Genomic DNA, 13,787 nt, shown 5'->3' with positions numbered 1-13,787 from the left:
TACCTGGGCAGCTCGTTAGGGCGAACGAGCTACAGCTGTGCCTGGTGCCTTCCCTTATTTAAGGGAAAGGTGCAGAGCTGTAGCCGTCGCACCTTCTGCTCATGTTGGCCGATTCTTTTTTCTTTCTTTGAGTTTGTTTGACACTGCGGTGTCCTTTTATGTTTATTGTTTTTTTTATCTTCAGGTTGTGCCGCCGCACTGTGCCGCCGCCGCCGTGCCGCTGCCGCCGGGCCACCGCTAGTGGGCGCCACCACGCCGCCGCCGCCGCCAAGCTGCCGCCATAGTGCCGCAGCTGTCGTGCCGCCGCCGCCGCCTGGTTGCCGCTCTCAGGTCGCCGTCGGGCCGCTGCCGCCGAGCCGTCGAGCCGCCGTGCCGCCGCCACCTAGAGACCCCATGACTGCGCCCAGAGGAACCTGACCCCCTCCCAGCTACCGCTGGTGACAGCGTCACGTTCCGCCCTCTGGAGCGCAGGAGCAAATGGCCACTTCCCAGCCACCCTGGCTGGTGACAGCGCCTTTGCTTTTAACTTTTGAAATCCGCAAGTAAATCACACCCGGTGGATGGCATGGCGCTGACCAGCATTAACTGCTGGTGAGCGCCGTGCCATTTATCTACCGGCGGTGTTATCCCCCCTTCTTCGGCCAACAGCGCGAGGTTTCCCACCTCGCGAACCCGGTCGCTTCGCCTCTTTAGTGCTGGGAGCGGTTTTGCTTTCAGCGTTGCTGTGGCAGCGTGCTTAAGCTCCCAGCCTGGAGGTGAGCGACCAGGGTTCGCGCCTCGCGCTTTCCCTTTTTCCCCTTTATGTTTTTTCCCTTGTTTCTTTCAGTCTGGCGTCACCGGCTGCCTTCGGGATTCCCCGAAGTGTTTTTTGTTACTGTTATTCCTTTATTTTATTGTATATTATGTTTATGATTTTGTAAATAAAACCCTTTTAAGTTAAACCCTCTGCATCCTTGGGTCCTTCCTCCCTGAATCATAACACTACATGCCTGCTTTTCTTTCTAAGTTTTCAAGACGTAGCTCTATAACCATCAGCATTTCCTACAATTTTCACAGATACCCAAAAAACATGTAACGGTAACCAAGTGACTGAAAGAAACAAAGTAAAGGAACTATTTCTTAGCAGATTTACTGCAACAGCAACTGAAATGACTTTATTTATTAATTAATTTTTCATTTTTATCAACCATTTTATCCTGGTCAGGGTCGCGGCAGTCCTGGTTCCATCGGGAAACACTGCAGGCAAGTCAGGAATACCCTGGACAGAGCGCCAATCCATCGTAGCACCTCTGAAAGTCAAACCTGGATCTCAGGACCAGTGCCAGATTTGATTTAGTTTACTATTGTTTTTCATTGTTGATTATTTTTTTACTCCACCCACCTCTGACAGTGTGGGCACCTTGCTGTGGCCCATGATCATTGGGGACAGTAGTAGCCTAGTGGGTGGAGCTTTGGACTATCAATCTGAAGATTGTCGGTTCAAATCCAGCCTCTGCTATGCAGCCACTGTTGGACCCTTGAGCAAGGCCCTTAACCCTCAATTGTTTAGACAATATACTGTCACAGCACTGTGAGTAAATGAAATTCCAACCTGGATCTCAGTGGCATTGGATTATCGTATTAGAGCTCTGTGCCACCCGGGCATCAATTTCCGTTCAATTTAATTTGCTATTGCTTTTAATTATTGATTCATTTTTTACTTTAGTGTGTGGGCACCTTGCTGTGGCCCATGATCATTAGGGACAGTAGTAGCCTAGTGGGTGGAGCTTTGGAATATCAATCTGAAGATTGTCGGTTCAAATCCAGCCTCTGCTATGCAGCCCCTGTTGGACCTTGAGCAAGGCCCATAACCCTGGACAGGGTGCCAGTCCATCGTAGCACCTATACAGTTGTAGCTTAGTGGTCATAGTACTGGATTAGTAATGAAAATGTCGCTGGTTCAAGCTCCACCACTGTCAGGTTGCCACTGTTGGGCCCTTGAACAAGGCTCTTAACCCTCAATTGCGTAGACAATATAGTGTAACAGTACCACAACCTGGATCTCAGTTACCGTATCAGAGCTCTGTGCTACCCGAGCATCAATTTCCATTCGATTTGATTCACTATTGCTTTTAATTATTGATTAATTTTTTACTTTTGTGTGTGGGTACCTTGCTGTGGCCCATGACTATTGGGGACAGTGGAAGCCTAGCGGGTAAGCCACTGTTGGACCCTTGAGCAAGGCTCTTAACCCTGTCTGCTCCAGCGACACCGTACGATGACTGCCCCTGCGCTCTGACCCCAGCTTCCAAACAAGCTGGGATATACAGAAAGACAATTTTATCGAACTGTACACGTGTATCTGTATATGTGACACATAATGAAATAAGTTTGCTCTGCTGTGTCGGAGGGGACGACGTTTGGGGTGTTTCCTTGCCCTGATTACTGAAAGGCTTTACAGCAGCCCTCACCCCTACCTTTATTTCCTCTGAGCTGATAATAAAAGGTAAATGTTTAATGTCCTGAGCTCAATGCATGTACAACACGCCCTCGGTTTCCAGTGCCGACGCCCGACACCTGATTATCACCTCCACCACTTCAGCACCCGAGAGAAACGTCAGACCTCAAGCTCCAGGATTTCAGCACGGACCTCTAAACGCTGGATATTCTTTCAGAGCATTAATATTTGATCTCTATCACTTAACTTTCTTCACGTCCACTCACAACTCTTTATTTATTCCTGACCTCACACTCACACTCCATCTCTGACTCTCTGAGCTCCATCACTGCTGCTCTGTAATCTGCTCTTCCTAAACACATCAACTACACCAGGACGACAGGAATAAACTCCAGGTGCTTTATTCTGGTTCATTTCTATAAATCATTTAACGTATGTTGTGTTTAAGTAGCTCAGACGTTTAGTATTTATTTTAACTGGACCTTGGTGCTCTGGTGGCACAGCGGTCTGTTATGCCAGCTCACTTCTATCACCCGGCCAGACATCTACACCGACATGACTGGCTATATCTGGGGAAGGATGGGGGGATTTTTGATGGATTGGCGCCCTATCCAGTGTATTCCTGCCTTGGAAGGGGGGGGGGGGGGGGGGGAGCTGGAGCCTATTCCAGCTTTTCAATGGGCGCAAGGCACACAGTAACACCCTGGAAGGGGCGCCAGTCCATCACAGGGCAGACACACACACACATACACACTCATTCACCTATAGGGCAATTCAGTGTCTCCAATTAACCTGACTGCATGTTTTTGGATTGTGGGAGGAAACCGGAGCTCCCGGAGGACACAGGGAGAACATGCAAACTCCACACAAAAAGGACCCGGACCGCCCCGCCTGGGGATCGAACCCAGGACCTTCTTGCTGTGAGGCGACAGTGCGACCCTCAGGATAAAACAGTTAATGAAAATGAATTAAAATGAAACTGGACACAAATGTATACAGCGTTTTTAATATTCAACACCTAAATCCAAGAATTTGGAGTGTGGTGTTTCTACCATACTGATAGACAAAGAGTTTGGTTTCATTTTCTATTTTTTTATTTTTATTTGTATTTAATCAATTGCCTTATCCAGGTCAGGGTCACAGTTTTACTGGGTAACAAAGGGCGCCAGTCTATCGCAGGGCTTCGGCCCCCTATTTACAGCCTAAGCAGACGCCTGGCCGGCTGATAGCACAGCTGAGATACCCTAACGTTTTTTTATTTATTCAATAAAAGGCTTTTACCCTCTTCTTTCAATTGAAAAAAAAAAGAAAATAAAACATTTACACTGGTGTGTGTTTTATTTTAACACATATTCAGTTCTGCGTTTCATCTGCTCTGCATTTTATTGCTCCATAAACAAAATGAACAATCAGCCTGATGGAAGAAGCGTCGATATTCTCCAGCCTCTCCTGTAACGGATCATAAAAACAAATGCACACACCAGTTTCAACCAGAAACACGCCGGTACGGTCAGTCTAACAGTAAACAAAATAATTTTAATATCTGGTGTGTGTTTGATGTTCAGTCCGGATGAGAAATGATGCTCAGATACGTTGTTTCTGCAGAGTCAGCGGATCTGCCCTAAACGTAGCCGCATCATTTATCAAACACTGAAAACAGACCTGTGCAGACTCGAGTTTTCTGTGAGATTTCGCTTATTGCGGACCAGATTTACTCAGTACGACAATAATGAATGACCAGCAGTGACCTGAAGCAAAAGTATGCGGACACCTGAACAGCTTGTTGGACGTCCCATTTTAAAACCAACTGCTATGAAAACAGAGCGACCTTTATGTGATCTTCTGAGAAGGCTTCTGACAAGACTTTGAAGTTTGTCTGTGGGAATTTGTGCCCATTCAGTCAAAATAGCATTTGTATGTCTGGGCGTTATCCTCAGTTAATGTTCCGGTTCATTCCAGAGCTGTTGAGTGGGGCTGAGATCAGGGCTCTGTGCAGGGGGCGCATGGAACGTCATTCAGGAACAGGGCAGGGCCTTCCCTAAACTGTTGCTGTAGATTTGTAAGCTGTATTACACCTGTTAGCAACTGTTGTGTCTGAAACACATGAACTGAAAGTGTGTAATCCTGTTTTACATCTCCTGCTTTAGTAAACAGGTTAAATCTGGGGATACGTCACCAAACTTTGACTGTGTCTGTGGGAATTTGTGCCTATTAGGTTAAAATAGCTCAAATAATTGAACAAGAAGACCTGGCTCACTATCAGCATTCCAAATCCTTCATACCTACCCAAATTTAAGAGAAATAAAAACCTTAAAAGTATTTCCAGTATTTTAATCTTCATTAGAGATGAAGTTCTGGCCCCATGAGACGGAAGGTTACGACTTTAGCATTTAGTTTTTAGTTCCTAACTGAAGTAAGAAAACAAATCTGTAAACTTTTGTTATCTTGAGATTTTAAGATTTTGGGGCAAAAAACAAACCGAGACGTTTCTGGATTTCTGTCCATTTAGTTTCAGATTTGCTGAGACGTATCTGTTTCCCTCATTTAATTAGGGTTACGACCTGCCAACGTCGGACAATTTAAGAAGCTGTTTAAGCCGGATCGCATTCTAATAAAATCCCGTGCCAATGGCTACAAATTCACCAGCGAACGTTTGGCTATTTATGACCCGCTGTACTAAGAATACTGACACCAGTAATTCCTTTCACTTATTTAATTAAGGCTGAGGCCACTGGGAGCTGGCATCTCAATTTCAAGGCCATCCTGACGAAGAACATCGAGTGCCAAGTCGCCGGTTTCCTGAAGCGCCAGGGGTTAAGTGCTTTTCTCGAGGGCACGGTGCCGGTGTGACGTGGGAGGGCAGGGGCTACGGGACCTCCATTTCTCTGGGACGAGGTCAGCCGCTGTACTGCCAGTCGGGAATCAAGATGAAGGATTTCCCTCATGAAGAAATTACAAACCCCTGTTTCTGGGACACAAAAGTTGGGACATTTTGTAAAATGCAATTACAAGAAGAATCTTTGATTTGTTTGTTTTCTTTAATCTTTATATAAATGAGAAAAGTACAAAGGAAAGATTTCCAAACCTCCAATTTTATTGTATTTTAAATTTGATGCCTGCAACACTCTCAAAAACGTTGGGACAGAGGCGTGTTTACCACTATTTTAAATCATCTGACCTTTTAATTAATGACACTTTTTAACACTTTTGTTTAATACAAGATCTCAACCTTAGCAGCCTTAGCTGATCAACAGTTGTGGTGATGCCTGATCCACTATATACTTTTGATAGAAGACAGATCTGGACTGCAGGCAGGCCAGTCAAGCACAGGCTGTCTGTGTATGTGAAGCCACAGTGTTGTATTGTGTATCTCCCATGGACCTCCTGGGTATAGAAGTTCCCTTAATGGCAGCATGCGTCTCTCTAAAATCCCAGTATACGCCTCCGCATTAGTGGGACACGGACACACCCCATTTCCATGACATGCTGCCTTTTGCACCTTTTCCTAATAACAGTCTGGATTGTCTTTTTGTCTTGGGCATGGAGAAATAAATGTATGTTCTTTACATTTCCACTGTCATTTGGTCCATCTGAGATCAACTGGTGCCCAGAGAATTCTGCTTTTAAATAGAATTTCTGTGTGGCTTTCTTTTTGAATAATAAAGATTCAGGTTGCATTTCTTGATGCAACGGTGGACTGCTTTAGGTGACAATGTTTTTCTTAAATACTCTCAAGCCCATATTTATAACTTTGGATACATACTTATTACATATTTATCACAGCAGCATGACAATTTCTTATACATGTGTTGTCTAAGGGACTGAAGTTCACTGACTCACATTAAACAGGGGTTTCCGTGTTGTTAATATTTTATAAGCTTTTCACTTTAATTTTGCTGCTGTATTGACTTTTTGGAAAGTGTTGCAGGCATCAAATTCACAATATGTTTATGTTTACAAAATATAATCAAGTTGCTCAGTGAAAACATCGTTTCTTTGGCCTTTGGTCAGTTAAATGAAGCTTTATCGCTTACTACGACTGTCCCAACTTTTTTGAAACTGGTGTTTGTATGATTCACAGCCATGTTTACTGGTGAATGTGGATGTATACTGATGGGTTGTAGGTTTGCAGGAGTGAGACGATGCCTCCTGGCTCTGGATCAAGCTGAAATCTTCAAAACAGGTTGAAAAGGCTTCAGGTGCTCGAAAGGCTTGAAAATAAATGAGACAGAAGCAAAAAGATTCTCTGTTTGAATCCACACAGAATCATTGAGTGTGTGTGTGTGTGTGTGTGTGTGTGTGTGTGTGTGAAAAAGTGAAAGGTCGTGTTATTCGAATGTGTTTTGCCCAAAAACAATGAGGACCACGCCCAAATCACATCTGAGATTAGGATTGTATTCAGAGTTAGAACTGTGTTAAACACTGATAATAAAAATAATGTTTAGTCATTTCCATGGATTTAAGTTTATTAGTATGTGGATTAAGAGAAATCTGGGTGTAAAAATACATTCATTAATTTAAATGATTAATTAAATGATGAATTTTATTTTAACTTTGTGACACGGCCTCCTTAATCCTCATTAGAAATTTTGAGATAAAAAAACTGTCCCAAAATGCTCATATTTTTTTGTAATACGACTCCTGGTGTTTGTATCATGCACTTCATCTGCTGTGTTTTTACATAGAATTAATGTACGACTTTCTTTTTGTGTAATTAAGATTCAGGTTGCATTTCTTAATGCAGCGGTGGACCGTTTTACGTGATAATGTTTTTCTTAAGTACTCTCAAATCCATATTTATAAATATGGAGAAACACTTTAAAACATTTGAACTGTGTGACCCATCCTCTTTAATCCTCCTTCAAGATTATGCGGAAAGAACCGCTTCGAAATGGTCTCAGTTGTATTTTTTGTGATTGACTCTTGGTCCTTGTGTCCTCAGGTCCTGTAGCGGTGATCAGTGGGGAGGAAGACTCCGCGAGTCCTCTTCATCACGTCAACCACGGCATCATCACGCCCTGCACACTGGACGCCGCTCCAGACGCCGTGGTCATCGGGATGAGCCGCATTCCCGTCCTGGAGAATCCGCAGTATTTCCGGCACGGACACAACTGTAACAAACCCACCACTCGTAAGTCAGCTTCACTCCACCTTCTGCATCATGATTGTTGACTTGCTGCTGTGAGAAAACGCTCTGTGTTGTGTTTATAATTGTGGCCAACCCTAATTCTAACCAGAGGTACAATATTATCCTGCCCAGTAGTATGTAGGACGCACACGGTTAAGACTACAAGTCCCAGAATGCACTGCAACAGCGAGCACCAAGACCTGTAAACCCAGCTGCACCTTTCCCCCACTTTATTGCACATTCATCCGAGGACGTATTTATCCAATATCCTGTTTAATAAGTGTTGACCGTGTTTGGCCCTTGACATAGCCCCAGATTTTAGTTTTGTCCCCTCTGTGATGGAGTTTGACGCCCACGATGGGTGGCTGTGACTGCGACTGCGAGCTTCACCTGGTTCATTTGATTAGTGACATACAGAGCAGGAACTGCTGGATAAACGAGTGAATTCAGGCCCTTTGTGGATAAGATTAAGCATCAGTGTCTGGATGCTGACTGACTCTGAATGGCATTTTTCACCACCCCCCCACCCCACCCCCATCACGTGGTGCCAGTCAATTTTACGCATCTGTGAGCTTGTGTGTGGATCCAGCGGTTATCACCTTGTCTAAGTGCAATGATCTGCACAATGACATGGAACGAGAGCGCTGAGGAATAAAGTCACCAACGTACTGAACGGGCTTCAGATCTGGAGACATTTTGCTGATGTTTGAAGGATGGTTGGGAGTTGAGGTCTGAACTATCAGTGTAGGTCTGTCTGAAAACCTAGTGCTCTCTATATATAGATGCATTTTACATCATCCTACACTCCCGAGAAGAGGGCATGTCTAAATTCTTAGTGATAATCTGACTAAATAACGAGGGAGCGTCCGACGCCTCCTTAGCGCTGAATGCAATTCCTGAATTCAGTGCAGCACGTCTGTCTGTCTATCAATTTATCTGTCTATCTGTCTGTCTATCTGTCTGTCTGTCTATCTATCTGTCTGGCTATCTGTCTGTCTGTCTATCTGTATATCTGTCTGTCTGTGTGTCTATTTATCTATCTATCTACTTTGTCTATTTATTAATCTATCTGTATGTCTCTCTATACATTTATCTGTCTGTTTGTCTATCTGTGTGTCTATCTATCTATCTGTCTTTCTATCTATTTATCTATCTATCTACCTGTCTGTCTGTCTGTCTATCATCTATCTGTCTGTATGTCTGTCTGTCTGTCTGTCTATCTATCTATCTATCTATCTATCTATCAATCAATCAATCTATCTATCTATCTATCTATCTATATATATATATATATATATATATATATATATATATATATATATATATATATATATATATATATATATATATATATATATATATATATATATATATATATATATATACTGTATATATATATATACCTGTCTGTCTTTTTATCTATCTATCTATCTATCTATCTATCTATCTATCTATCTATCTATCTATCTGTCTGTATGTCTGTCTATCTATCTATTTATCTATCTATATATCTTTATGTCTATCTATTTATCTGTCTGTCTGTCCTTTTATCTATCTATCTATCTATCTATATATATATATACAGTGTATCACAAAAGTGAGTACACCCCTCACATTTCTGCAGATATTTAAGTATATCTTTTCATGGGACAACACTGACAAAATGACACTTTGACACAATGAAAAGTAGTCTGTGTGCAGCTTATATAACAGTGTAAATTTATTCTTCCCTCAAAATAACTCAATATACAGCCATTAATGTCTAAACCACCGGCAACAAAAGTGAGTACACCCCTTAGTGAAAGTTCCTGAAGTGTCAATATTTTGTGTGGCCACCATTATTTCCCAGAACTGCCTTAACTCTCCTGGGCATGGAGTTTACCAGAGCTTCACAGGTTGCCACTGGAATGCTTTTCCATTCCTCCATGACAACATCACGGAGCTGGCGGATATTCGAGACTTTGCGCTCCTCCACCTTCCGCTTGAGGATGCCCCAAAGATGTTCTATTGGGTTTAGGTCTGGAGACATGCTTGGCCAGTCCATCACCTTTACCCTCAGCCTCTTCAGTAAAGCAGTGGTCGTCTTAGAGGTGTGTTTGGGGTCATTATCATGCTGGAACACTGCCCTGCGACCCAGTTTCCGGAGGGAGGGGATCATGCTCTGCTTCAGTATTTCACAGTACATATTGGAGTTCATGTGTCCTTCAATGAAATGTAACTCCCCAACACCTGCTGCACTCATGCAGCCCCAGACCATGGCATTCCCACCACCATGCTTGACTGTAGGCATGACACACTTATCTTTGTACTCCTCACCTGATTGCCGCCACACATGCTTGAGACCATCTGAACCAAACAAATTAATCTTGGTCTCATCAGACCATAGGACATGGTTCCAGTAATCCATGTCCTTTGTTGACATGTCTTTAGCAAACTGTTTGCGGGCTTTCTTGTGTAGAGACTTCCGAAGAGGCTTCCTTCTGGGGTGAAAGCCATGCAGACCAATTTGATGTAGTGTGCGGCGTATGGTCTGAGCACTGACAGGCTGACCCCCCACCTTTTCAATCTCTGCAGCAATGCTGACAGCACTCCTGCGCCTATCTTTCAAAGACAGCAGTTGGATGTGACGCTGAGCACGTGCACTCAGCTTCTTTGGACGACCAACGTGAGGTCTTTTCTGAGTGGACCCTGCTCTTTTAAAACGCTGGATGATCTTGGCCACTGTGCTGCAGCTCAGTTTCAGGGTGTTGGCAATCTTCTTGTAGCCTTGGCCATCTTCATGTAGCGCAACAATTCGTCTTTTAAGATCCTCAGAGAGTACTTTGCCATGAGGTGCCATGTTGGAACTTTCAGTGACCAGTATGAGAGAGTGTGAGAGCTGTACTACTAAATTGAACACACCTGCTCCCTATGCACACCTGAGACCTAGTAACACTAACGAGTCACATGACATTTTGGAGGGAAAATGACAAGCAGTGCTCAATTTGGACATTTAGGGGTGTAGTCTCTTAGGGGTGTACTCACTTTTGTTGCCGGTGGTTTAGACATTAATGGCTGTATATTGAGTTATTTTGAGGGAAGAATAAATTTACACTGTTATATAAGCTGCACACAGACTACTTTTCATTGTGTCAAAGTGTCATTTTGTCAGTGTTGTCCCATGAAAAGATATACTTAAATATCTGCAGAAATGTGAGGGGTGTACTCACTTTTGTGATACACTGTATATATATATGTATATGTGTGTATATATATATATATATATATATATATACACCTGTCTGTCTGTCTGTCTATCTATTTATCTTTATGTCTGTTTGTCTATCTATTTATCTATCTATGAAACACACTTGTATTTGGATGTACCGTGTTTTTGGATATATAGATGGTCACGGCTCTCTATGACCTGCATACGCTGATGTTCTGGTCACCAAACCCCAGTATCTATAACCTCAGTATCTATAACCTCAGTATCTATCACATGAATACGAAGCGTTTCAATAAGCTGACGTCTCTCTTATTAAAATCCACTCACTCATGAATGGCACAGGCTCTCCGTCATTACAAATTGAGCTCTGATACCATCCTGTTGTGTAAAGGGTTCTCGGCTGTTCCTTTTATCATCGTTCCTGCTAAGATTTATTTGTTGTTTTGATGAGTCCCACTCGTCCGGTCCGCTGTAGGAATAATGCTAATCGTGATTCCTAATTTAAATCCTTTCAAACTAATTAGTGCTCGCTGTTCTTTCACTACGCAGATCTCATCGTGTTTCTAACAAAATACACGAGTTAAAAGAGAGCTGATTGGTTTAGGGAAATGAAAACCTTTTTTCTTACAAACATGGAAACACAGACACACACACACACACACACACACAGGTTGATATTTGCAGCGTACTGCAGTGGTGTGTTCACTGTGAGCTCTGTAACCGTCGTATCTCAGAGAGAAAGAGGGGGAGAACTTTCACATTTAGCTCTTATGAATAAATGAAAACCCTATTCATTATAGATCGTATAAAATCTTCATGGCTCACAGTCGTCGCCTGTATAACCCCGTCAGAGGAGGGTGGGATAATTAAATGACACCGTCATAAAAGAACGGCGTGTTTTTCTCAACAACGTTTAAATTTAGAAACCGGCTGTATCCTAAATCAAGTCTGGTTTAGGATATTCTATGATTGGCACTGTCACCTCACAGCAAGAAGGTCCTGGGTTCGATTCCCAGGTGGAGCGGGTGGGTCCTTTCTGTGTGGCGTTTGCATGTTCTCCCCGTGTCCATGTGGGTTTCCATCCACAGTCCAAAGACGTGCAGTTAGGTTTATTGGAGATACTGAAATTGCCCTTAGTGTGTGTCTGACTTGTGATGGACTGGCACCCTGTCCAGGATGTTACTGTGTGCCTTGCACCCATCGAGAGTTGGGATAGGCTCCAGCACCCCCTGCAACCCTGATTAGGCTTAGAAGCGGCTTAGAAGTAAGTATTCACTCACTCACTCACTTTCTTAACCGATTATCCAATCAGGGTCGCAGGGGGGTGCTGGAGCCTATCCCAACTTTTCAATGTGCACAAGGCACACAGTAACACCCTGGACAGGGCAGGGCGCCAGTCCATCACAAGTCAGACACACACACACCCATTCACCTATAGGGCAATTCAGTGTCTCCAATTAATCTGACTGCATGTTTTTGGACTGTGGGAGGAAACCGGAGCTCCCGGAGGAAACCCATGCAGACACGGGGAGAACATGCAAACTCCGCACCAAAAGGACCCGGACCACCCCGTCTGGGGATCGAACCCAGGACCTTCTTGCTGTGAGGCGACAGTGCTACCCACCGTGCCGCCCAGTAAGTTTTCTACGATATATTTAAATACCCTGCATATCATGTTATAGATTCATTTTGTTCCAGTTTACTTAGATTTAAAACTAAACTGCATGTACAGGGTTACCGCGGTAGCAGTGTAGTCCCTAAAAAAGCCACCCAGTGCTGCTTGCTACTTCATCTATATGCACCGTAAACACACTTATATTCTGTACGGAGACCAGAAACATATTGCTCTACTTCCAGCCTGTCAGTCAGGTGTCGCTTATTCTGCTTCATGCTGAGTCTCTCAAATAGATGATTCGTCTGGATGTATGGAAGTGTCAGACATGGCTTTCATTTATTTTCATTTATTTATTATTTATTATTCCATCAGTGTAGATTGAAAACTGTTCATATAAAGATTATTTAGACTTTTAATCTGTTAAGATTTGACCTTTTTATCTGTCATTTAAACTAAGTCCACAATTTTTCAATGGCCCATAACATTTAATAACATGACTGCACATCTGTATGTAAAGCAGGGCTAGCTATGCGGATAAGGTGCTGGACTAGTAATCGGAATGTCACTGGTTTTAGCCCCATATCTGCCAGGTCACCGCTGTTGGGCTCTTAACCCTCAATTGCTTATGATATACACTGATCAGGCATAACATTAAAACCACCTCCTTGTTTCTACACTCACTGTCCATTTTATCAGCTCCACTTACCATATAGAAGCACTTTGTAGTTCTACAATTACTGACTGTAGTCCATCTGTTTCTCTGCATGCTTTGTTAGCCCCCTTTCATGCTGTTCTTCAATGGTCAGGACCTTCAAAGGACCACCACAGAGCAGGTATTATTTAGGTGGTGGATCATTCTCAGCACTGCAGTGACACTGACATGGTGGTGGTGTGTTAGTGTGTGTTGTGCTTGTATGAATGGATCAGACACAGCAGTGCTGCTGGACTGAGAATAGTCCACCAACCAAAAATATCCAGCCAACAGCGCCCCGTGGGCAGCGTCCTGTGACCACTGATGAAGGTCTAGAAGATGACCGACTCAAACAGCAGCAATAGATGAGCGATCCTCTCTGACTTTACATCTACAAGGTGGACCAACTAGGTAGGAGTGTCTAATAGAGTGGACACGGTATTTAAAAACTCCAGCAGCGCTGCTGTGTCTGATCCACTCATACCAGCACAACACACACTAACATATGTATATTTATACACCATGTCAGTGTCACTGCAGTGCTGAGAATGATCCACCACCTAAATAATACCTGCTATGTGGGGGTCCTGTGGGGGTCCTGACCATTGAAGAACAGCATGAAAGGGGGCTAACAAAGCATGTGTAGAATTAAGGTGGTGGTTTTAATGTTATGGCTGATCAGTGTATACGTATATTTATACTCAGGGT

The 13,787-nt window shown here is 43.4% G+C and overlaps 1 protein-coding gene across 1 annotated transcript in view; it reads left to right on the top strand.

Moving 5' to 3' along the window:
- The window catches only part of ntrk3b (neurotrophic tyrosine kinase, receptor, type 3b), a 177,884-nt gene that overhangs the window by 135,500 nt on the left and 28,597 nt on the right, over window positions 1–13,787 (top strand). Inside the window, exon 12 of the mRNA XM_063012388.1 lies at window positions 7,380–7,568. Coding sequence (XP_062868458.1) covers window positions 7,380–7,568 — 189 coding nt within the window. The remainder of the gene's footprint in view (window positions 1–7,379; window positions 7,569–13,787) is intronic.

Source organism: Trichomycterus rosablanca, chromosome 17 (assembly GCF_030014385.1).
Source record: "Trichomycterus rosablanca isolate fTriRos1 chromosome 17, fTriRos1.hap1, whole genome shotgun sequence".
Lineage (NCBI taxonomy): Eukaryota > Metazoa > Chordata > Actinopteri > Siluriformes > Trichomycteridae > Trichomycterus > Trichomycterus rosablanca.
The sequence above is the reverse complement of the archived record's forward strand: the minus strand, read 5'-3'. Positions and strand labels throughout refer to the sequence as shown.